Genomic DNA, 26,721 nt, shown 5'->3' with positions numbered 1-26,721 from the left:
GCTAATATAGACACTTACATCATGTGTTGTCTTCATTATAACACTTATATAAGACTTTTAAAGTCATTTTGATAGTAGGCTAATATAGCCACTTACGTCATTTGTTGTCTTCATTTTTACATTATATAAGACTTTTAAAGTCATTTTGATAGTAGGCTAATATAGCTAATATAGACACTTACATCATGTGTTGTCTTCATTATAACACTTATATAAGACTTTTAAAGTCATATTGATAGTAGGCTAATATGTACACTTACATCATGTGATGTCTTCATAATTACATTATATAAGACTTTTAAAGTCATTTTGATAGTAGGCTAATATAGCTAATATAGACACTTACATCATGTGTTGTCTTCATTATTACATTATATAAGACTTTTAAAGTCATTTTGATAGTAGGCTAATATAGACACATCAGGTATTGTCTTCTTTAGAACACTTATATATGACTTTTAAAGTCATTTTGATAGTAGGCTAATGTAGCTAATATAGACACTTACATCATGCGTTGTCTTCATTTTAACACTTATATAAGACAATTTTTAAGTAATTTTGTTAGTAGGCTAATGTAGCTAATATAGACACTTACATCATGTGTTGTCTTCATTATAACACTTATATAAGACAATTTTTAAGTAATTTTGATAGTAGGCTAATGTAGCTAATAGACACTTACATCATGTGTTGTCTTCATTTTAACACTTATATAAGACAATTTTTAAGTAATTTTGATAGTAGGCTAATGTAGCTAATATAGACACTTACATCATGCGTTGTCTTCATTTTAACACTTATATAAGACAATTTTTAAGTAATTTTGATAGTAGGCTAATGTAGCTAATATAGACACTTACATCATGTGTTGTCTTCATTATAACACTTATATAAGACAATTTTTAAGTAATTTTGATAGTAGGCTAATGTAGCTAATATAGACACTTACATCATGTGTTGTCTTCATTATAACACTTATATAAGACAATTTTTAAGTAATTTTGATAGTAGGCTAATGTAGCTAATATAGACACTTACATCATGTGTTGTCTTCATTATAACACTTATATAAGACAATTTTTAAGTAATTTTGATAGTAGGCTAATGTAGCTAATAGACACTTACATCATGTGTTGTCTTCATTATAACACTTATATAAGACAATTTTTAAGTAATTTTGATAGTAGGCTAATGTAGCTAATATAGACACTTACATCATGTGTTGTCTTCATTATAACACTTATATAAGACAATTTTTAAGTAATTTTGATAGTAGGCTAATGTAGCTAATAGACACTTACATCATGTGTTGTCTTCATTATTACATTATATAGGTTTCAGAACGGACCTGATGCACTGAGACTGCTGTAAGTGAACCAAGGAAGTAGACGTAAGCGGTTGTCAACATTACCAAAAAATAGACATTGACTGCACATTTACTTTTTCTTTTTGGCCAAACAAATACTTTCTGACTGACAAGGTTACTCACAGTTTGTGCACAAATGCTTTGGTTATGCAAACCAATTGTTGCAGCAGCTGTCCGGGTGGCTGGTCTCAGACGATCATGGAGGTGCACTGGCTGGATGTGGAGGTCCTGGGCTTGTGAGGCTGGTAGGATGTACTGCCAAATTCTCTAAGATGCCTTTGGAGACGGCTTATGTTAGAGAAATGAACATTCAATTCACGGGCGACAGCTGTCAGCACGCCAACTGCACGCTCCCTCCAAACTTGCGACGTCTGTGTCATTGTGTCGTGTAATAAACCTGCCCATTTTAGAGTGGCCTTTTATCGTGGGCAGCCTAAGGCACACCTGTGCAATAATCATGCTGTTAAATCAGCATCTCCATATGCCACACTTGTGAGGTGGGATGGATTATCTTGACAAAGAAGAAATGCCCACTAACACAGATTTGTGAACAATATCCGCCCTGAGATGGGTAGGTTGTGAGTTCAAACCCCGGCCGAGTCATACCAAAGACTATAAAAATGGGACCCATTACCTCCCTGCTTGGCACTCAGCATCAAGGGTTGGAATTGGGGGTTAAATCACCAAAATGATTCCCGGGCGCGGCACCGCTGCTGCCCACTGCTCCCCTCACCTCCCAGGGGGTGATCAAGGGGATGGGTCAAATGCAGAGGACAAATTTCACCACACCTAGTGTGTGTGTGTGACAATCATTGGTACTTTAACTTAACTTTAAATATTTGCGAGGAACGGGTCTTTTGTGTATATAGTAAAAATGTTACATATTTGAGTTCGACTCGTGAAAAATGGGAGCAAAAACAAGTGTTGCGTTTATTTTTGTTCAGCGTACATACACCTTTTCATACTAAATTATATACCATAAACTTGCCTCTTCTAGAAACTTCACTAAAATGTTCTGGTTCCTGCTTAGTACCCCTTTGAGAGTAACCTTCTTCTGTCCATGTCTTCCAACATCTTTGTCCTTGTTGATAAGGTGCAATGTCCCAAGTCCTTCTTCTTTAATGCTCTCCCTTACAGTTCTTCCCACTCCTACTGTGTTCTGTATTGCATGCAAGTGTCCTCGTGTTGTAGTCATGTCCCAATGGGATTGCCACTCTTTCAAAAGATGTCCTTTACTCAATGACGTTGCCTCAGGCTTACTGAGAAGTACCTCTCTGCGCTGCTCTAACGTTAATGTCTGCTTTGCCAGCTGATCGGCCAATTAACTGCCCTTTATGTGAGCCGGAACCCATAGGAACCTTAAAGACCTACTGAAAGCCACTACTACTGACCACGCAGTCTGATAGTTTATATATCAATGATGAAATCTTAACATTGCAACACATGCCAATACGGCCGGGTTAACTTATAAAGTGACATTTTAAATTTCCCGCCACACTTCCGGTTGAAAAACTCCTTTGGATATGATTTATGCGCGTGACGTCACAAAATCCACGGAAGTGGTTGGACCCCATCGGACCCGATACAAAAACCTCTTGTTTTCTTGGACAAAATTCCACAGTATTCTGGACATCTGTGTTGGTGAATCTTTTGCAATTTGTTTAATGAACAATGGAGGCTGCAAAGAAGAACGTAGGTGGGATCGATCGGTGTATTAGCGGCTAAGTACAATACTTACAGCAACACAACAAGGACTAGCAGACGCCTAGCCGATGCTTGCCGCCAAACCCACGGATGAAGTCCTTCGTCGCGCCGTCGATCGCTGGAACGCAGGTGAGCACGGCTGTTGATGGGAAGATGAGGGCTGGCTGGCGTAGGTGGAGCGCTAATGTTTTTATCATAGTTCTGTGAGGTCCGGTTGCTAAATTGCTAAATTAGCCTTAGCGTCGTTAGCAACAGCATTGTTAAGCCTTACCAGGCTGAGAATTTTTAACCGTGTAGTTACATGTACATGGTTTAATAGTATTGTTGATCTTCTGTCTATCCTTCCAGTCAGGTATTTATTTATTTTGTTTCTATCTGCATTTGAGACAGATGCTATCACGTTAGCTCATGCTACAGAGCTTCGTCGATGATGGGTGTCCTTCGCCGCGCCGTCGATCGCTGGAACGCAGGTGAGCACGGCGGTTGATGTAACCGTGTAGTTACATGTCCATGGTTTAATAGTATTGTTGATCTTCTGTCTATCCTTCCAGTCAGGGGTTTATTTCTTTTGTTTCTATCTGCATTTGAGAACGATGCTATCACGTTAGCTCAGTAGCTAAGTGTGTCACTGATGTATTGTCGTGGAGATAAAAGTCACTTTAAATGTCCATTTCGCGCGCTCGACTCTCATTTTCAAGAGGATATAGTATCCGAGGTGGTTTAAAATACAAATCCGTGATCCACAATAGAAAAAGGAGAGAGTGTGGAATCCAATGAGCCAGCTTGTACCTAAGTTACGGTCAGAGTGAAAAAAGATGCGTCCTGCACTGCACTCGAGTCCTTCACTCTCACGTTCCTCATCCACAAATCTTTCATCCTGGCTCAAATTAATGGGGTAATCGTCGCTTTCTCGGTCCGAATCTCTCTCGCTGCTGGTGTAAACAATGGGGAAATGTGAGGAGTCCTTCAACCTGCGACGTCACGCTACTTGCGGTACAGGCAAGGCTTTTTTTTATCAGCGAGCAAAAGTTGCGAACTTTATCGTCGATTTTCTCTACTAAATCCTTTCAGCAAAAATATGGCAATATCGCGAAATGATCAAGTATGACACATAGAATGGATCTGCTATCCATCCATCCATTTTCTACCGCTTATTCCCTTCGGGGTTGCGGGGGGCGCTGGAGCCTATCTCAGCTACAATCGGGCGGAAGGCGGGGTACACCCTGGACAAGTCGCCACCTCATCGCAGGGCCAACACAGATAGACAGACAACATTCACACACTAGGGCCAATTTAGTGTTGCCAATCAACCTATCCCCAGGTGCATGTCTTTGGAGGTGGGAGGAAGCCGGAGTACCCGGAGGGAACCCACGCAGTCACGGGGAGAACATGCAAACTCCACACAGAAAGATCCCGAGGCCGGGATTGAACTCACGACTACTCAGGACCTTCGTATTGTGAGGCAGATGCACTAACCCCTCTGCGACCGTGCTGCCTATGGATCTGCTATTCCCGTTTAAATAAATAAAAAATTCATTTCAGTAGGCCTTTAAACTGGTATTCACCCTCTCAAGCCTGAACATTATTAATGGTAATGAATTAATTGCTTCTTTTGCAATATATCGCTCACATTTTCAGTGTTTTTCAACAGTTCTTCGTCGTTGTTTACCATGGCAAATTTTCGGAGCACTTCCGCAGCTCGTAGCGCATCTTTCATGGTCGGCGCTGTGGAGTCGGCGCCAGTGTCTTCGTCCTCGGCATCGACCGTATCGTCCGGCTTCCTTGCCGCAGACGTTAGAATGTCCTCGTCGGCGCGGGGTCCGGAACATTCCAAATCCTCTTCCCGAGGGTTACACCTTTCCTTGAAGTCTTTCTTGCCCAGTCCGGTGGCAGAGTAAAAGGGCGTGTCATCTTCCTCCTCATCTTCCGGCTGCGAGCCCTCAAAAGCTTTCGCGTCATCTTTGCAGTCGGCGGTGAAGGCCCGGAAAAAACAATTACGGATGGTTTCCGGTTTTATGGTCTCCCAAGCCTTCCTCAGTGAGTACATGGCTCCGAGGAGATCTGGCGTGAATGTTTCATTAGCTCGGAGGAAGGCCACCTTTTTCTTGGTCAGCATTTTTCTGTAGTGAAATTTCAGCGTGCGGACGATCTCCCGAGTCACGGGTCGGGTGGCTGACGTGGAGTTTGGGGGGAGGATGACCAGTTTTACCGCTCGCAGACCTTCCACGTGTGGATGGGCCGAGCGGTTGTCGACAATTACAACGATTTTGCGCTGTTGAAGGAACATGTGTCGGTCCAGCTGTTGAAGCCACGTGGTGAACAAGGCGGGAGTCATCCGGGCTTTTTTATCGTGCCCGTATTGCAGAGGCAAACGTTCTACGCCTTTCAAACACTCGTGGGACTTTCCAACGACGAACAAAGGGACTTTATCGCTGCCGTCCATATTCGCCGACACCATCAGCGTGACGCGATCTTTAGGCTGTTTCTCCCAGACCGCCGATTGGCCGTTGCTGGCGTAATCCGGCGTGCGTTTGAAAAAGAGCGCAGTTTCATCTGCGTTGTATATGTCTCTGGGCTGGTAGTCCGAAAATATCTTTGCCAGGCGCGCTTTCCAGTCCCCCAGCTGGGACACGTTGCCGTCTCTACCACATACACGCTTGTATGTCAAGTTGTAGCGTTGCTTGAAACGGGTGAACCAGCCATTTGAGGGGATGAAGTTGGCGGCTCCGAGGTCTCTGGCGAACTGTTCCGCTTTCTGCGAAAGCAAGTCCCGTCGAAGTGGGAGCGTGGGATGTTTCTTCCGCACGTCACAGTACCACAAGTAAAGGGCCTTCTCCACATCGGGGTTTTTGGCCAGCTTTATTTTCTTGCAGTTGGAGTTGGCGTTTCCGGACTCGTATTGCTCTTTTATTTTGGTGGAGTTTTTGATCCAGCCGCTCAGAGTGTTGCGCTTGACATGAAACTGTTCCTGTACCGCAGTCCGAGAAGTTCCTCCTTCCACCGCCTTGACTGCTTGGTACTTATTGTCTAATGTGTGCAGTTCTAACTTTCGCTTTTGTCCACGCTCGGCCATTGGAATAAAAACTGACTAGTCTATAAAGTGAAGAGCTGGTCTACTCAATAAAGGCGTACAAAAGTTTAAAAATTGATTAAAACTCGTCTTTGATCTTAAAGTGAGGCTGGTCTTCAGGTTTAAAGTCCTCGTTGGGGCTTCCGTCCTCGTTGAGGATGCGCGCTGCCGTGTAGCCAACGATTGGATACTTGGCTTTGTAGGTGTCCTCAAAGACGCTGTCCAGGGAGTCCAGCTGCTGCTTCGTGAGGCCGGTCTGTCACAGAAAATGCATTTACCACCAAATTATTACATTGCTCAGAAGAAACTGGTATCAGTATGCAGTCTCAAAATAAAAGCATACATGAAGTAAGTAACATTTTGAAAGAATACTTAGGTCTACTACACTACTGTATATTAATGTCATTATGGTGGTACTTAATGAATACTTAGGTCTACTACACTACTGTATTTTAATGTTGTCATTATGGTGGTACTTAATGAATACTTAGGTTTACTACACTACTGTATTTTAATGTTGTCATTATGGTGGTACTTAATGAATACTTAGGTCTACTACGCTACTGTATTTTAATGTCATTATGGTGGTACTTAATGAATACTTAGGTCTACTACACTACTGTATTTTAATGTCATTATGGTGGTACTTAATGAATACTTAGGTCTACTACACTACTGTATTTTAATGTTGTCATTATGGTGGTACTTAATGAATACTTAGGTCTACTACACTACTGTATTTTAATGTTGTCATTATGGTGGTACTTAATGAATACTTATGTCTACTACACTACTGTATTTAATGTTGTCATTATGGTGGTACTTAAGGAATACTTAGGTCTACTACACTACTGTATTTTAATGTCATTATTGTGGTATTTAAAGAACACTTAGGTCTACTACGCTACTGTATTTTAATGTTGTCATTATGGTGGTACTTAATGAATACTTAGGTCTACTACACTACTGTATTTTAATGTCATTATGGTGGTACTTAATGAATACTTAGGTCTACTACACTACTGTATTTTAATGTTGTCATTATGGTGGTACTTAATGAATACTTAGGTCTACTACACTACTGTATTTTAATGTTGTCATTATGGTGGTACTTAATGAATACTTAGGTCTACTACACTACTGTATTTTAATGTTGTCATTATGGTGGTACTTAATGAATACTTATGTCTACTACACTACTGTATTTTAATGTTGGCATTATGGCTGTACTTAATGAATACTTAGGTCTACTACACTACTGTATTTTAATGTTGTCATTATGGTGGTACTTAATGAATACTTAGGTTTACTACACTACTGTATTTTAATGTCATTATGGTGGTACTTAATGAATACTTAGGTCTACTACGCTACTGTATTTTAATGTCATTATGGTGGTACTTAATGAATACTTAGGTCTACTACGCTACTGTATTTTATTTTTGGCCATTATGGTGGTGGCCAAGTTTTTTTTCCAAGGTGGTACTTGGATAAAAAAAAAAGTTTGAGAATACCAGACTGGCGTTGAAACAGGAGTTCAGAACACGTCACAACTGGGTCACTTGAACAATGCAGTGTAACTACATCCTGGGGGTTTTAACGCACAACAACAAACAAAAAGGACACAATAAAAAGGTATCTCACGGTATCTGACGTCAGGTCTTCGGGGTCGAGGGACATCTTCGCTACGGCTCGGGTGGAGTCCTTGCCAGCCAAGGCGTTGTATGCCGCGTTTTTGCCATAAAACTCTGAAACCGGACATAAAAAGTAGAAATGAGTCATTACGTATGAGGTTAGAGGTAAATAAAAGCACCTTTTCCCTTGGTAACATCGAACACCACCCCTTTGACCGCCATGTAGATGGACTCTCCCTCCTGGCGACGTAGCATGCGGTGAGGAATTGCGGCACAAACACGCGACATAATGGCAGTTATACGCTACCTGGCTTCCGTCGTACCTCTTCAGCTCCTCCTCGGTGAATAACCTCACAGGCTTGGTGGCGGCTTTGTACTTTAACTTGACGTCGCCCGCCGAAACCAGGCTAATTAATAATAGCGACAAGAACAGGTCGTTAGCTCCGCTTGTTGCCATGGCAGAGGCGGTTTGGTTCGCCGGAGGCGGAAATGAACTCGCCGTTTCACTTCCGGTGTCGCGTCTATATATGGTCAATGGTGCGTTTTGGTGTCGTGGGAAATGCGGCCGCGACTTTAGGACAGCGCCAAACCAGCGGACCTACGTCACTTCCGCCTACCAATCCCCTAGCAACCGGGAATTCGTTGAAAACAAACCAGCTCACAGCGAACACAGCATTGACAGAAAAAGCATTTAACGAGCGTTGTGGCTTGGAAGTCGGCGTTAAATCCTTCATTTACGCATTTTTACTTATTCGCATGTCGTGTGAAAAAACGAAAATGTATTATTTGCGTCAGACTCGTCTCAGTGAACTTTAAAGCTTCTCAGGCTTAGCTCAACTTGCTAGTTAGCTTAGCCTGCGCGCTACTAAGAAAGAGACGCGGAAGTTATCAACAACAAGATCAAGTGTTAGTGTATAAAATATTGAGAGCTTTGAGGGCTACATGTATTGTTTGAGTACAACTGTTCTTCGCCAGGTGTTCTTTGGCCGCCCTGGCTTACGTTTTCCCGGTGGTGTCCATAACGCTGCCTTTGGTATCCTCTCGTTGTCCGGTTTTCGAAAATAGCTAGCTAGGCTTTAGACTATATAGTATATACCGCATGTTATTTTTGTACAACAACAACTTCAGCTGTCGAACGTAATAAGGTACAAATTCAACAAGTACAACGTTAGCACGGACGGTATAGCCAAGTTGTGGTTAAGAAGGTGGATTTTTGTTCCTTATATTTACCAGAAACGAAGTGATCCGAACACACGACCCGGGACTTTGGGGGACTCCAGTGAGAACCGTCCTCGTTTTCCCGGTGTAAAGCTGCGAGCCATTTGTCTCGTCTCTGTGGGCTTTTATCGCGCTTTGGCAGAACAAAATACAACCTTTGTTTTCCCTGTTTCCGGTTGTGGTTAGCACAACCAAAAACAACACAGTTTTTCGGCATTTTGGAGGCAGAATGACGGGTTTTACCAGCGTAGGTCGACAGGTTAAAGAGTAATGGCAACGGTTTGTTTTCAACGCCAGTCTGGTTGCTATGGCTCGAAGAACCCGTATGTAGCTCAGTTGCCCGGATGTCGGCCCTCACCCATACTGGCAGCCTTTACTGAAGCTGTTTGATTGGATTTATAATGTTGCACTTTTAATAGCCTGAATGGAATTCGAGGTGGATATTGATTAATCAGTCAATCAATGCCTCGGTTTTCCGTGGTCAGCTAATGTTGACGTGTTCCCAGGTTTAGTGAAGGCAGCTGACGTCACAACCTCCCACAAAACTTGATTAGTATGTAAATAAATGATAAATGGGTTATACTTGTATAGCGCTTTTCTACCTTCAAGGTACACTAACCACGTTAAACCCAGATTCCGAACTAACAAAGGTCTTAACTCATTCTCTTTCTATGCCACATCAATGTGGAATGCGCTCCCAACAGGTATAAAAGAAAGGGCATCTCTATCCTCCTTCAAAACCGCACTAAAAGTTCACCTCCAGGCAGCTACAACCCTAAACTAACACCCTCCCCGGATTGCTAATAATCAAATGTAAACAATCAAATGGGGATACTTTTTCTTTTTCTTATGCCTTCTGATCTATCTCTCTCTCTCTCTCTCTCTCTCTCTCTCTCTCTATGTCCACTACTTGATGTCCATATCCTCCCCCCCCCTCCACACCCCTGATTGTAAATAATGTAAATAATTCAATGTGATTATCTTGTGTGATGACTGTATTATGATGATAGTATATATGATAGTATATATCTGTATCATGAATCAATTTAAGTGGACCCCGACTTAAACAAGTTGAAAAACTTATTCGGGTGTTACCATTTAGTGGTCAATTGTACGGAATATGTACTTCACTGTGCAACCTACTAATAAAAGTCTCAATCAATCAATCAATCAAAGCGCTTTGACACTATTTCCACATTCACCCATTCACACACACATTCACACACTGATGGAGGGAGCTGCCATGCAAGGCGCTACCAGCACCCATCAGGAGCAAGGGTGAAGTGTCTTGCCCAAGGACACAACGGACGTGACTATGAATCAATCAATCAATCAATGTTTATTTATATAGCCCTAAATCACAAGTGTCTCAAAGGGCTGCACAAGCCACAACGACATCCTCGGTACAGAGCCCACATACGGGCAAGGAAAACTCACCCCAGTGGGACGTCAATGTGAATGACTATGAGAAACCTTGGAGAGGACCGCATATGTGGGTAACCCCCCACCCCCCTCTAGGGAAGACCGAAAGCAATGGATGTCGAGTGGGTCTGACATAATATTGTGAAAGTCCAACACATCAGCGAAAGTCCAGTCCATAGTGGGGCCAGCAGGAACCATCCCGAGCGGAGACGGGTCAGCAGCGCAGAGATGTCCCCAACCGATGCACAGGCTAGTGGTCCACCCGGGGTCCCGACTCTGGACAGCCAGCACTTCATCCATGGCCACCGGACCTATGCAACTCCCCCTCCCAAGGGACAGGGGAGAAGAGGAGAGAAGAAAAGAAACGGCAGATCAACTGGTCTAAAAAGGGGGGTCTATTTAAAGGCTAGATTATACAAATGAGTTTTAAGATGGGATTTAAATGCTTCTACTGAGGTAGCATCTCCAACTTTTACCGGGAGGGCATTCCATAGTATTGGAGCCCGAATAGAAAACGCTCTATAGCCCGCAGACTTTTTTTTGGCTCTGGGAATCACTAATAAGCCGGAGTTCTTTGAACGCAGATTTCTTGCCGAGACATATGGTACAATACAATCGGCAAGATAGGCAGGAGCTTGACCGTGTAGTATTTTATACGTAAGTAGTAAAACCTTAAAGTCGCATCTTAGGTGCACAGGAAGCCAGTGCAGGTGAGCCAGTATAGACGTAATATGATCAAACTTTCTTGTTTTTGTCAAAAGTCTAGCAGCCGCATTTTGTACCATCTGTAATCTTTTAATGCTAGACATAGGGAGACCCGAAAATAAAACGTTACAGTAATCGAGACGAGATGTAACGAACGCATGGATAATGATCTCAGCGTCGCTTGTGGACAAAATGGAACGAATTTTAGCGATATTACGGAGATGAAAGAAAGCCGTTTTAGTAACACTCTTAATGTGTGACTCAAACGAGAGAGTTGGGTGGAAGATAATACCCAGATTCTTTACCGAGTCGCCTTGTTTAATTGTTTGGTTGTCAAATGTTAAGGTGGTATTATTAAATAGATGTCGGTGTTGAGCAGGACCGATAATCAGCATTTCCATTTTCTTAGCGTTGAGTTGCAAAAAGTTAGCGGACATCCATTATTATCCATTATTATTATCCGTAATGTTGACATGTTCCCAGGTTTAGTGAGGGCAGCTGACGTCACAACCTAACCACAAAACTTGATTAGTATGTACTGCAGGCCCGGCCCTAACCAATCTGGCACCCTAGGCAAGATTTTAGGTGGCGCCCCCCCCACATCGGCAGTGAAGTGTATATACTCACAAGAAACCGAATAGCTTTGTCTTTGACCTTTTTTTTTACTTAAAGAAAGCAAATTAACAATCAGAATAGTTAACAAGATAAAAAAAAAATATGGATAAATAAATGAATACAAAAAATAAAAAATGAATATATGAAATACAATATTTTTTACATACATAAACACAAAATAAAACATGTCAACAAGTTGCATAAAATACATTAAAAATACAATATAAATAAGGCACTGCACAAAACAAGATATCAAACCAGTATGACTTTAACAACTATATTACAAAAAAAGGGGATCCTACAGAGTTCTCTATTTGTGCTTTTTAATATTGCATTAACTAGAATGACTTACAAATGACTGTACACCAGGGAGTACTGTAATTACCTAACGTTACATTATTATTTTCCATAACAATTTAGCCCCCTCCACAATATTAACCCGACGTTAAAACAGAACTAGCTATTTATTGATTAGCAATTGCCGAATCATGTAACATTAGCTTAATGCTAAAAAGCCAGGTTACTATCACATTCTGTAACAGACAAATAATTTCATGTAGGCTAACGTTACCTACCTGCTACGTCTGTCTTTTTCTCGTTTCTCCTCTTCTTTTCTCTTTTTTCTTCCCTGGGCACCTGACAGTTTTGGCCGTTTTGACATCTTGTGTTGATTTTTTGATGTGGTGACGTCCAAAAAGAGTCCTGATACGGGAAGGGAGGGGGCGCACCGTGCCGGGGGAGGGGGGGCGTAATGTTGTAACAAATAATATTTCTATTAAATAGGCTTTACTTTGCATTTTAATTAACGTGGGATTATTTGATGTATTTAGAAATAATAGTACCAACTTTTTTTTTTCTTTTTTTCCCCTCCAACATTTGTGGCACTGGCGTGGCGCCCCCTGATGGACGGCGCCCTTAGCATTTGCCTATACGGCCTATGCCACGGGCCGGCCCTGATGTACTGTATAGACTTAGGGCAGTGGCAGAGGGGTTAGTGCGTCTGCCTCACAATACGAAGGTCCTGAGTAGTTGTGAGTTCAATCCCGGCCTCGGGATCTTTCTGTGTGGAGTTTGCATGTCCTCCCCGTGACTGCGTGGGTTCCCTCCGGGTACTCCGGCTTCCTCCCACCTCCAAAGACATGCACCTGGGGATAGGTTGATTGGCGACACTAAATTGGCCCTAGTGTGTGAATGTTGTCTGTCTATCTGTGTTGGCCCTGCGATGAGGTGGCGACTTGTCCAGAGTGTACCCCGCCTTCCGCCCAATTGTAGCTGAGATAGGCTCCAACGCCCCCCGCGACCCCGAAGGGAAAAAGCGGTAGAAAATGGATGGATGGGATGGATGTATAGACTTAGACCAGGGGTCGGCAACCCAACATATTGAAAGAGCCATATTGGACCAAAAATACAAAGAACAAATCTGTCTGGAGCCGCAAAAAGTCAAAAGCCTTATGTCAGTGTTATAATGAAGGTGTAGTAGAATTTCTGACCTTTGAACTATATTTCGTGTCCATTAAGAATGTCTGCTTATTTCATTTCTCTTCTATTCTATACCATTGAAGGACCAGATGTAGGACAAAGTTGAATATGGAGTCGCTCTGACCATTCTACAAAATGTTTTGATTGTCTAAGCATGCCTAAGGGATTCAAGGATGTTGCAAAACAAACATGTCGAAAACAACGGGACCTTGGGGCCTGGGGAAACAGATAAAATGGCCAGGAGACCAGGGGCCGTACTTATCAAGCTTCTTAGAGTGCCATTTTACACTTAAGTCCTGAGAATTTGCGAAATTTAGTCCTACTCTCAAACTTAAGAATAAAAGCTTTTTATCAACGTTCTTAAGTCTAAGAATCACTCCTACTCTCCACGATATTTAAGAGACCTTCAGAGGTGTCTTAAGTGGTTAGGAGTTTCCAGCAGGGGATGGCACTGAGGCGAGAGAGACGTGCGCGAACATTCAGGGAGCGGAACGATGTTCTGGATTTGTTTGATGACGAGCAGCTGATCAAACGGTATCGTTTAGACAGAGCGGGTATTATTTTTGTCACAGATTTAATACTTTTCGATTCCATGTTGATTTCTGCATGTGTCTGCAGTGGGCTAGTATATATAGAGCCACCCACACCAGTTTCAAATTAGTTGCCTAATTAATAAATTGGAAAGAAAATGTTATGACAGTAGCGTATGTGTGTGGCCGTGAGGTGAGTGACGTCAGTGAGTGTGTGGGCGAGAGAAGAGAGGGAGCGGTAGCGTGAGTGCCGGCGGGGACTAGTTTGTTTTGTATTATTTTGTAGTTTATTGTCAAAATATACACTCCCATTGTCCACTTAAATATTTCCAAGATATTTCTTTATTCTTAGACAACGGATTCCCTTCCGTGATTGGTCATTTCTATGGACACAGAAATGACGTCACCTAAAATTCCGTTTACGGCACATAGTAATGTCGTAATTCAGCTCTGAGTGTGACACTTAAGATTCAGTCCTACACTTCGCTGAAAGTGTGAGTAAGACGCTTGATAACTAACTTTTAAGTGCAGCTTTCAGCGAAGAATTTATTTACTCTTAAGTCACCTCTTAGCAGACTTCTTAGGAGTAATTCTGAGAAGCTTGATAAGTACGGCCCCAGGACTCTGGAAGATTGCTTGATTCTTGTGTCCTCCGGAGGACGTTTGTTTGTCTGCATGGGCAGCTCAATCTGACTTTGCACTTTTGACTATGGGTAAAATAAACTTTTTGTACTAAACTCACTTTTGTTGCTGTTTAAGCTTCGGACAATCCACTACAAAGGCAACCCATTAAGTTAGTGTTTCATAGGGTTAACTCCTGGAAATTACTGGTGTAAAACTGCCAAAAGTATAGATGTGTGTGCTGTCTTCTTCTAATGGATTTATTACAATATTTGCAAGCTGGGTACCGTTTGCTGTTGTCTGGAACAACATGGTAACATTTGCTGTGGTCTGGAACAACATGGCACACAATCAGACATGCAGCCAATATTACATACAGATAATGTGTCATGACACATGCAAATATAAATTAAATACACAGAGGACATAAGTAAAGGAATTTAAATGAACTCAAATATACCTTAAAAACGAGGCATAATGATGCAATATGTACACACAGCTAGCCTAAATAGCATGTTAACATGTTAACGTTAGCATGTTAACATGTAAACGTTTGCATGTTAACATGTTAATGTTTGCTGTTGTCTGGAACAACATAGTAACATTTGCTGTGGTCTGGAACAACATGGCACACAATCAGATATGCAGCCACATACAGATAATGTGTCATGAGACATGCAAATATAAATTAAATACACAGAGGACATAATTAAGGAATTTAAATGAACTCAAATATACCTAAAAACGAGGCATAATGATGCAATATTTGTTAACATGGATTATTAGCACTCCACGCAAGTCAATAACATCAACAAAGCTCACCTTTGTGCATTCATGTACAGCATAAAACGTTTGGTGGACAAAACGAGACAAAGAAGGAGTGGCATAAATCACGTCTTTCTGTGGCAGTAACGGAGAGAGTTGTACACATAAACCAACTACGGTGAGTTCAAGAACCGCCAAAATTAGCAGGACAAAACGCCACTGGCCAAATACTGTCATCAGTGAAGCATAAACACAAACATATTAAACAATGGGCTTTCTAACAATTAGGAAGGTTTGTAATATGTTTGTCCTCCTACAGAAACATTGTTAAAACAACAAATATATGTTTCCCCCATCTTTTTCCATTTTTGAACATTTTCCAGGGAGCTATTAGGGCAGTGCTAAAGAGCCGCGCGTTGCTGACCCCCGACTTAGACAAACTTTATTGATCCACAAGGAAAATTGTTCCACACAGTAGCTCAGTTACAAAGGATGGAAAGGATTAACGCACACAAGGGCACAAAAAGAGAGCGAAAACAAAAGGTAGACTGATTGATAGACTAAAAATGTACCATAATAGCAATATAAAATATAACATATATGTAATATTTACATATTATTTATACAGTATATAATATATACTGATATATTACATTACTATTATATTTGTATATAATATATACAATATATAACAAATCCCAATTACCATGTACAATATTACAGTATGTGAAACAGCTGCAGCAAAAAAAAAAAATACAGTAGATCCAGCATGAAAAAATATATGTATATATATATATATATATATATATATATATATTAGGGCTGCAACTAACGATTGATTTGATCATCGATTAATCTGTCGATTATTACTTCGATTAATCGATTAATAATCGGACAAAAGAGACAAACTACATTTCTATCCTTTCCAGTATTTTATTGGGAAAAAAACAGCATACTGGCACCATACTTATTTTCATTATTGTTTCTCAGCTGTTTGTACATGTTGCAGTTTATAAATAAAGGTTTATTTATTTTTTAAATTTTAAAAAAAAAAGCCTCTGCGCATGCGCATAGCATAGATCCAACGAATCGATGACTAAATTAATCGGCAACTATTTTTATAATCGATTTTAATCGATTTAATCGATTAGTTGTTGCAGCCCTAATATATATATATATATATATATATATATATATATATATATATATATATATATATATATATATATATACATTTATATTTTTTATATTTATATATATATATATATATATATATATATATATATATATATATATATATATATATATATATATATATATATATATATATATATATATATTTGTATATATATATATATAAATACATAAATACATATATATCCATCCATCCATCCATTTTCTACCGCTTGTCCCTTTTGGGGTCGCTGGAGCCTATCTCAGCTACAATCGGGCGGAAGGCGGGGTACACCCTGGACAAGTCGCCACCTCATCGCAGATATATATATATATATATATATATATATATATATATATATATATATGTATATATATATATATATATATATATATATATATATACATATATATATATATATATATACATATATATATATATATACATATATATATATATATATATATATATATATATATACATATATATATATATATATATATATATATATACATATATATATGTATATATATATATATATATATATACATATATATATATATATATATATATATACATATATATATGTATATATATATATACATATATATATATATATATATATATATATATATATATATATATATATATATATATATATATATATATATATATATATATATATATATATATATATATATATATATATATATATATATATATATATATATATATATATTATGTATGTGTGGGAAAAATCACAAGACTATTTCATCTCTACAGGCCTGTTTCATGAGGGGTTTTTCTCAATCCTCAGGATATTACGCTCTACCACGGTATCGAGCACTATTTTTTGGATATCTAATTAAGACATATAATTAATATAATATTTAGAAATATATTTAAATTGGCTGAGAGACAAGGGTGTGAAGATGTCCCCATTAACTATAGAAGAGATCAAATTTGGCATATTTATACATGAAGGTAGCATAGAAAATGTTTGTCAACATGTAAATGCTCCAAGCAAAAACATTTCTATATAAATATCGATTTATAAAAAAAATAAAATCTACATTTTACAATTGGCTTAATAATTTAAAATGATCAATTAAATCTTGGAAAATAATTTTGAAAAACTACAAAAGCCCTTAAATTTATTTTGTTATTGCAGGAATTTCAAGTGATTTAGATTAGCCTTTTTTTAAAAATTTGTATCGTATACAAATTTTTTTAGTGATTATTTATTGTTATATGTATGTTCTATTTGTATTTGCTTTAGTTTTCTTTCCTTTACATGTTTTGCGAAAGACAGTATTTGCTCAACCGGATGGATGTTTTAAAATTGTTGAGATGTGTTGAAAGTGCCTTGGTTTTTATGTACATCGAGAATATATGTTTGTATATGTACACTGTTCAATAAAAAGAAAATTTTTGATTAAAAACAGAAAAACATAACACATACGTGTCAGGAAAATACCTGTCTTATCACGCACGTATTAAGTGAACGTTATGAGAACGTAGTGGCATTGTTCTGGGAACGTTAGTTTATAACGTTCAAAGAACGTGAGGTTGTGGAGTTCTAGCTTGGTTAGCAGAACGTTAGCCAAGAACGTTTAGGGAACTGTTTAGGAACATGCTATTTACATCTGTTTTTATGCTATATTGTCAGGAATAACACTCAAACAGAAATTTCAACAGAAATAATTCTTTATTAGTGATAACTATAATACAAATGGAATGGAATGCAGTGGTCTTGGTCGTGCGCGTCAGTGTACCCTGCCCCTTCTTGGTTCTCTTCCTGGAAGTAAATCCATCCATCCATCTTCTTCCGCTTATCCGAGGTCGGGTCGCGGGGGCAGCAGCCCAAGCAGGGAAACCCAAATCCTGGAAGTAAATAATTATCACAAACACAACAAAGACAGCATTGGAATGTAGCTTAAAGGCCTACTGAAATGATTTTTTTTATTTAAACGGGAATAGCAGATCCATTCTATGTGTCATACTTGATCATTTCGCGATATTGCCATATTTTTGATGAAAGGATTTAGTAGAGAAAATCGACGATAAAGTTCGCAACTTTTGCTCGCTGATAAAAAAAAAGCCTTGCCTGTACCGGAAGTAGCGTGACGTCACAGGAGCTAGTATTCCTCACAATTCCCCGTTGTTTACAATGGAGCGAGAGAGATTCGGACAGAGAAAGTGACGATTACCCCATTAATTTGAGCGAGGATGAAAGATTCGTAGATGAGGAACGTTACAGTGAATGACTTGAGAGGCAGCGATGGACGTATCTTTTTACGCTCTGACCGTAACTTAGGTACAAGCTGGCTCATTGGATTCCACACTCTCTCCTTTTTCTATTGTAGATCACAGATTTGTATTTTAAACCACCTGAGATACTATATCCTCTTGAAAATGAGAGTCGAGAACGCGAAATGGACATTCAGTGCCTTTTATCTCCACGACAATACATCGGCGAAATGCTTTAGCTACGAGCTAATGTGATAGCATCGTGCTTTAACTGCATATAGAAACAAAAAAAATAAACCCCTGACTGGAAGGATAGATAGAAAATCAACAATACTATTAAACCGTGGACATGTAAATACACGGTTAATGCTTTCCAGGCTGGCGAAGGTTAACAATGCTGTGCTAACGACGCCATTGAAGCTAACTTAGCAACCGGACTGCGCAGAGCTATGCTAAAAACATTAGCTCTCCACCTACGCCAGCCAGCCCTCATTTGCTCATCAACACCCGTGCTCACCTGCGTTCCAGCGATCGGCAGAAGGACGAAGGACTTCACCCGATGCGTTTGGCGGCCCGGAGATGTGGGAAGTCAAGGTGAAGTCGGCGGCTAGCGCTCCAACAAAGTCCTCCTGGTTGTGTTGCTGTAGTCCGCTGCTAATACACCGATCCCACCTACAACTGTCTTCTTTGCAGCCTTCATTGTTCATTAAACAAATTGCAAAAGATGTCCAGAATACTGTGGAATTATGAAATGAAAACAGAGCTTTTTGTATAGGATTCTACGGGGTACCATAACTTCCGTTACTCTGACTTCGTCACGCGCATACGTCATCATACCGCCATGTTTCAGCCGGATATTTCCCGGGTATTTTAAAATGTCACTTTATAAGTTAACCCGGCCGTATTGGCATGTGTTGCAATGTTAAGATTTCATCATTGATATATAAACTATCAGACTGCGTGGTCGGTAGTAGTGGCTTTCAGTAGGCCTTTAATTGAATTGAATTAAAACATTGGCATAATTACTTTATCATTTACCTCTCATCTCACTCTGTTCTTTTGCTTGTTTCTTTTTCCTTTTTTTTGTCCTCCCTCTTAATTCCTCCTCTTCTCCTGCAAGTAGTTATAATTGCAAATTCAAAAGACATGCAGTGGAACTTCAATAAAATGGAATTCAAAATTGGGATATCTTCTCTTCTCCGTACCTCAAATTTTGAACCTCCCTTTCGAAAAGTGGCCAGTTTCAGGACCTCTCCAAGCTCACAATCCACTTCAGCTGTGGTCGTCTGCTTGTAAACACCCCTGCATGCCTCTGCAATCACCAGCACAATTTAGAATCCCCTTTAGAATAAATACTGTAATAATAACAGCTAGATCGACCTTGTGAGCATACATGCAACATATGCTCAAACATGCAAACCTATGATTAACACTTACTATTTATTATTCTGTAAAGGGGCAAGTCCTCAAACGCCACTTTTCCTGACTTTCCACAGAGGCCAAGCTGCTCCAGGACTTTGTTTGTGGCAATTTTCCTCAGCATTGTCCTCACCGTGTCTGCCAAATTCTGCCCACCAAGAGCAGTAAGAGCTTTCACCTATACCAGGGGTCGGCAACCCGCGGCTCCGGAGCCGCATGCGGCTCCTTGACCACTCTGATGCGGCTCAGCTACATACATGCCGACCCCCCGATTTCCCCAGGAGACTTATGGATCTCAGTGTCTCTCATAGATTACTCCCAGGGAAAAAATAATCCTATTTACACTCTAATTACTAAATAAAAGGGCGTGCCCTAAATGCACTGCAGTAATTGTCCTCTATAACATTTACAAACAGTGTGCCAGTCCAGCCACATGTTGCATGTTGTTATTACTTGCACACACAGGAGACAGCAAAGCATACTTACTCATCAGCCACACAGCTTACACTGACGGTAGCCGTATAAAACAGCTTTAACATTGTTACGTTACAAATATGCGCCACAATGTGAACCCACACCAAAAAAGAATGAAAAACACATTTCTGGAGAACATCCGCACCGTAACACAACATAAACACAACACAACCATTACCCAGAATCCCATGCAGCCCTAACTCTTCCGGTCTACATTATACACCCCCGCTACCACCAAATCCCCCCACACATCAACCCCCCCCCCCCCCCTGTCCGTGCGTTGGTTGAGCGGAAGAGTTAGGGCTGCATGGAATTCTGGGTATTGGTATCGTCAGTGTAAGATGTGTGGCTGCTGAGGTAGTACGCCTTGCTGTCACTTACGTGAGCAAGCTGAAACTGCATTCTATGTGTGGTCGAGCAGGTACACTGTTAGGGCAGACTGTAGAGGGCGCCAAATGCAGTGTCATCACGCTCTGATATTCGGGAGTCTCCCGGGAAAAATGAGAAGGCTGGCAAGTATGACGCTATCAAGTGCCATTCATTCAAAACTCGCGGGCTGCACTAACATCAAATTTCCACATTAAAGTGCGTGCCAGTGCGTGTGTCTGAGACCCCTGGTTAACATAGCACAAAGCATTTAAGCTTTTTATGCGGTGTTTTTCATTTTAAATTTTTTTTTGTGGCTCCCATTACTTTCTTTAATTTGTGAAACTTGCCAAAATGGCTCTTTGAGTGGTAAAGGTTGCCGACCCCTGACCTATACAAATAAATGAACAACAATATTGTACTTGATTAGAAATTGTTTTTTTGATAACTGAGCAAGATATTTTTGCAGTGGGGAATTAAAAGTAATTACCAGCTGCTTTCTGAGCAGAAGATCAGCGTCGAGCCGTTCACAGAAGGCCTTCAGCTGCTCAAGAGTCTCGAAAGGCTTATCAATGAGATCTTGAACATCCACAGATTCTGGCCCCACAGACTGCGCTGCCAGCCCTCTCAGCATGCGCATAATTTCTCCCTGGTTCTCAAGTATATTTTGAACTTTCATGTTCAACTGGAAAACTGCAAAGACAACAAAAGTCAAAGAGGTAATTCGTATTACTGCCCGTTGTAACAGCCTGTTTAACACCACCTATCAACTAACGTTCACTGTCAAGGGCATTCCTGCTGCTTCGTGGAGCGGTCTGGTACTGACTCGTACTGGCTGGAGTGGTCTGGTACTGACTCGTACTGGCTGGAGTGGTCTGGTACTTGCTTGAGCTGGATGCATTATTCCTGTCTGGACTGAGCCTGGAAGTGCTGCTTCTCGCTGGGCTGTGAGGTCGGCCTGGATGCCTTGGAGTGGTCTGGTATTGGCTGGTACTGGCTGAAGTGGTCTGGTACTCGCTGGAGATTGGAAAGTTAAATGGTGGGAGCTCTGGCAGTGGGGGTGCCTGGACGAGGATCCGTGGTTTCTCTTTTCTGCACTTCTTTTTTGGCCGAATTTCCTCTTCGTCTAAACCAACGAAGACAATAAAATGTATGCACCACTAAGTAGTTGAGTATTGTAAGTAAACAGTCTTTGAAAAGTGACTATACCGTCAGCATCAAACACATCTTCCTCATCGTTTCTATAACGTTCAGGGGTGATGTGGCTCCGTTTGGTTGACACTTCTTCTTCTGGGCTCGAAAACATTTCAGCTTGTTTTTCGTATTGAAGGGCCTTGTCAAAGTCTTCTGCAAAATTTCAAAGTATGCTGATGACTCAAGATGAATCGAACTTATGTTGTTTAAAATATACATGAAATGACTTTGTAGTAGAATTTCTGACCTTTTGACCTATATTTCTTGTCTTTTAAGAATGTCCGCTCATTTTTAATACTCTTGTATTTTCTGCCATTGAATGGACCAGTTGTGGGACAAAAGTGAATGTTAAGTCGTGCCAACCTGTCTACAGAATGTGTTGACTGTCTAAAGGATTCGAGTTGTTATGGAACAGATAGGGAAAAGATAAAAGACACTGACGCACTCGATAAGGAACGATGACGCACAAAAGACATATAAAAAATGGCAGAAGACCGGAACTCGAGAGTGATTTTGGCTTGTGTGTGTCTTGTTGGCTCCGGAGTAACTTGTGGTTTGTCTGCACGGCCAACTCAATTCAACCTGCACTTCTGATAATGGGTAAATAAATTTGTTGTACTAAACTACTTTTGTTGCCTGCTTAAGCTTCGGACAATCCACTACACAAATTGGCGTCACGAACAGGCCACTAATTGTGTTCTGTGAGATGGTTTTACTGCAGGCTGGTAACAGCGATCGCTCTGAAGGAGGGTCATAGACGGAATTTTTGCCTCGTATAAAAACATTGAGGTTTTTGCCTCTATCTGCGGTAGAGATTTAAGTTAGTGGTCTATATCAGAAATTGTTTTGGTCCAGGGTCTTAAGACCCTGGAAGGCGGGTATGTAGTAGAATTTCTGACCTTTTGACCTATATTTCTTGTCTTTTAAGAATGTCCGCTCATTTTTTATACTCTTGTATTTTGTGCCATTGAATGGACCAGTTGTGGGACAAAAGTGAATGTTAAGTCATGCCAACCTGTCTACAGAATGTGTTGACTGTCTAAAGGATTCGAGTTGTTATGGAACAGATAGGGAAAAGATAAAAGACACTGACGCACTCGATAAGGAACGATGACGCACAAAAGACATATAAAAAATGGCAGAAGACCGGAACGCGAGAGTGATTTTGGCTTGTGTGTGTCTTGTTGGCTCCGGAGTAACTTGTGGTTTGTCTGCACGGCCAACTCAATTCAACCTGCACTTCTGATAATGGGTAAATAAATTTGTTGTACTAAACTACTTTTGTTGCCTGCTTAAGCTTCGGACAATCCACTACACAAATTGGCGTCACGAACACGCCACTAATTGTGTTCTGTGAGATGGTTTTACTGCAGGCTGGTAACAGCGATCGCTCTGAAGGAGGGTCATAGACGGAATTTTTGCCTCGTATAAAAACATTGAGGTTTTTGCCTCTATCTGCGGTAGAGATTTAAGTTAGTGGTCTACATCAGAAATTGTTTTGGTCCAGGGTCTTAAGACCCTGGAAGGCGGGTATGTAGTAGAATTTCTGACCTTTTGACCTATATTTCTTGTCTTTTAAGAATGTCCGCTCATTTTTAATACTCTTGTATTTTCTGCCATTGAATGGACCAGTTGTGGGACAAAAGTGAATGTTAAGTCGTGCCAACCTGTCTACAGAATGTGTTGACTGTCTAAAGGATTCGAGTTGTTATGGAACAGATAGGGAAAAGATAAAAGACACTGACGCACTCGATAAGGAACGATGACGCACAAAAGACATATAAAAAATGGCAGAAGACCGGAACTCGAGAGTGATTTTGGCTTGTGTGTGTCTTGTTGGCTCCGGAGTAACTTGTGGTTTGTCTGCACGGCCAACTCAATTCAACCTGCACTTCTGATAATGGGTAAATAAATTTGTTGTACTAAACTACTTTTGTTGCCTGCTTAAGCTTCGGACAATCCACTACACAAATTGGCGTCACGAACAGGCCACTAATTGTGTTCTGTGAGATGGTTTTACTGCAGGCTGGTAACAGCGATCGCTCTGAAGGAGGGTCATAGACGGAATTTTTGCCTCGTATAAAAACATTGAGGTTTTTGCCTCTATCTGCGGTAGAGATTTAAGTTAGTGGTCTATATCAGAAATTGTTTTGGTCCAGGGTCTTAAGACCCTGGAAGGCGGGTATGTAGTAGAATTTCTGACCTTTTGACCTATATTTCTTGTCTTTTAAGAATGTCCGCTCATTTTTAATACTCTTGTATTTTGTGACATTGAATGGACCAGTTGTGGGACAAAAGTGAATGTTAAGTCATGCCAACCTGTCTACAGAATGTGTTGACTGTCTAAAGGATTCGAGTTGTTATGGAACAGATAGGGAAAAGATAAAAGACACTGACGCACTCGATAAGGAACGATGACGCACAAAAGACATATAAAAAATGGCAGAAGACCGGAACTCGAGAGTGATTTTGGCTTGTGTGTGTCTTGTTGGCTCCGGAGTAACTTGTGGTTTGTCTGCACGGCCAACTCAATTCAACCTGCACTTCTGATAATGGGTAAATAAATTTGTTGTACTAAACTACTTTTGTTGCCTGCTTAAGCTTCGGACAATCCACTACACTTTGACAATATTCCCTTACCAGTCAATGTTTTCCTGAAAACCCGAATTGGCAGCCTATCCCAGACTTCTTTGTCAGGAATCTCAGCTTTCCGGATTCTGGAGTGGGTAGGATTTGGCCTTGGCCAATAGCAGAAGCTATTCTGAAGATAAAATAATCCAGTCATGATGAATGACATAATAATAAGCTACAATATTATGCCTATGCACAGTACTTTTCAGAAAAAGTAATAACCTTTCCATCATCTTCTGTCCATATGGTTGGGACAACAGCGACTGAACGTTCACCAAGGAACTCAACGACCACAAAAGAAGGAGCCATCTGGAAAACTTTCTTGAGTAGCTTCAAAAGGCTGTCCAATGCATTATGTTTGACATGATATTCGGTTGCCAACAATCTCAAATGATCTTCAAAGCAGTCACTATCACTCTCATTTTCTGAATCAGACGACAAGGTGACATGAGGGTCGATTAGTCTCCAATCGGCATCATTTTCATCAGGCTCATCACTATCAGGGCCACTGTAGGTGGCATTGCAGGAAGCAGTCTCCGCAGCATCCACGTACTGAAGGGTTGTCACTGTTTCTGGAGTTGATAAGATTGTCGTGTCATTCTCTTGCTCGCTATCATCACTCTCTAATTCTAAAGTTGACTGTCGGCATTGCTTCTTCAAACGCCTAGTTGAGGCAGCCCATCTACGCTCTGTTGAAACTTCTTCATTGTGTTTATTCTATAAAAAAAAAAACCCAAGGAAAATGGGTTGCCCTATTATCGCCCACACGGAACTATAACGTTCACGGAACGTTCAGGCAGCATTCAAACCATATCACTGACGGGGCAAATGATTGTTTAACTAGGCTACAGATAGATCCACCCTTCTTCAGAAGTCATTCGTTGGTCTTTGGTCAGTTTGGAAACTTTATAACAGCCAACCTGCACGAGAAATGTATGCTAGTTAGCGCCGGCCGTTGAGCATGGCGCGCATTTGTACACAACGCTAAAACCGTAAAATGGTCTGAAATTAATCATGTAGGTTGGAAATTGTTATACAAAAACGTGCTTCGTATTTCACTCTTTCTATCTACTAGTGATGGGTCCGGCAACACCGATGCATCGGCGCATGCGTCGAGCTCATAGAGCGATACCCTGTGTCGGTGCGCGTATCGCTTTTAGAAAGTCATGTGACCGAACACGAGTTGTTTTGGTCACGTGACCGCTCATGAGCTGTTCTGGTCACATGACCGCTCATGAACTGTATCGCCAAACTGTGTTTATTAGGAAGCGGCGCAATGCGTGTTGTTGACGAACACCGTTAGGGCCGCTTGTTGTCACTGTCACTCAAAGTTGCATTTCAAAATTACACAGAATAAACGTGTGTATTTTGTTTAGAATTCAGATGGGTTTGATTTGGTGCGCGGCATATATTGGCTGTGCGGCGCACGGTGTGCGCGGAGGACGCTTGAGCACTGCGCAATTGCGCAGGCGCGCACCTTAGAGGGAACGTTGCTCACAGGGCACAGAGGAGGCGTCAGTGCGATACAGTTCGCGTATCGGTCACGTGACCAAAGCAGCTCATGATCGGTCACGTGACTTTCTAAAAGCGGTACGCGCACCGACACAGGGTTTCGCTCTATGAGCTCGACGCATGCGATGCAGAGAAAGGTACAGGAATGACGGCGTGGCGAAGTTGGTAGAGTGGCCGTGCCAGCAATCGGAGGGTTGCTGGTTACTGGGGTTCAATCCCCACCTTCTACCATCCTAGTCACGATACATGTTCACATTATTTGACTGTATCTAAAAAAGATACAAATATATTTTTATTTAAATGAAGATATGAAATAATCCTAAATGAAATACAATGACTTGGTTTATATTATTGTATATACTAGGTCAGTGTTTTTCAACCACTGTGCCGCGGCACACTAGTGTGCCGTGAGATACAGTCTGGTGTGCCGTGGGAGATTATCTCATTTCACCTATTTGGGTTAAAAATATTTTTTCCAAAGCAGTAATTATAATCTGCAAATGATGTATTGTTGTTGAGTGTCGGTGCTGTCTAGAGCTCGGCAGAGTAACCATGTAATACTCTTTCATATC

General features: G+C 40.7%; 3 protein-coding genes across 3 annotated transcripts in view; all 3 read right to left on the bottom strand.

The window, feature by feature from the left end:
* LOC133641010 (ezrin-like) overlaps nt 1-8,249 on the bottom strand; it is a 46,319-nt gene extending 38,070 nt beyond the window's left edge. Inside the window, exons 1-3 of the mRNA XM_062034790.1 lie at nt 8,082-8,249; nt 7,954-8,014; nt 7,785-7,888 (exon numbers count right to left, since the gene is read on the bottom strand). Of these exons, the coding sequence (XP_061890774.1) occupies nt 7,785-7,888; nt 7,954-8,014; nt 8,082-8,231 (315 nt within the window). The 5' untranslated portion in view covers nt 8,232-8,249. The remainder of the gene's footprint in view (nt 1-7,784; nt 7,889-7,953; nt 8,015-8,081) is intronic.
* Nucleotides 2,275-6,287, bottom strand: LOC133641011 (tigger transposable element-derived protein 4-like). The gene has a single exon (XM_062034795.1). The coding sequence runs from the start codon at nt 6,141-6,143 to the stop codon at nt 4,656-4,658; it is 1,488 nt and encodes a 495-aa protein (XP_061890779.1). The 5' UTR covers nt 6,144-6,287; the 3' UTR covers nt 2,275-4,655.
* Nucleotides 8,250-18,048: 9,799 nt separating the features above from the next.
* Nucleotides 18,049-25,347, bottom strand: LOC133640460 (uncharacterized). The gene is made up of 9 exons (XM_062033898.1): nt 24,860-25,347; nt 24,647-24,767; nt 22,022-22,159; nt 21,588-21,938; nt 21,303-21,505; nt 19,991-20,150; nt 19,759-19,865; nt 19,592-19,666; nt 18,049-18,187 (listed from the first exon to the last, which is right to left on the bottom strand). The coding sequence occupies exons 1-8, from the start codon at nt 24,944-24,946 to the stop codon at nt 19,649-19,651; spliced, it is 1,185 nt and encodes a 394-aa protein (XP_061889882.1). The 5' UTR covers nt 24,947-25,347; the 3' UTR covers nt 18,049-18,187; nt 19,592-19,648.
* Nucleotides 25,348-26,721: the final 1,374 nt, after the last annotated feature.

This window comes from Entelurus aequoreus, linkage group LG23 (assembly GCF_033978785.1).
Source record: "Entelurus aequoreus isolate RoL-2023_Sb linkage group LG23, RoL_Eaeq_v1.1, whole genome shotgun sequence".
Classification (NCBI taxonomy): Eukaryota; Metazoa; Chordata; class Actinopteri; order Syngnathiformes; family Syngnathidae; genus Entelurus; species Entelurus aequoreus.
Note: the sequence above shows the minus strand (reverse complement) of the source record. Positions and strands in the feature narration are given on the sequence as shown.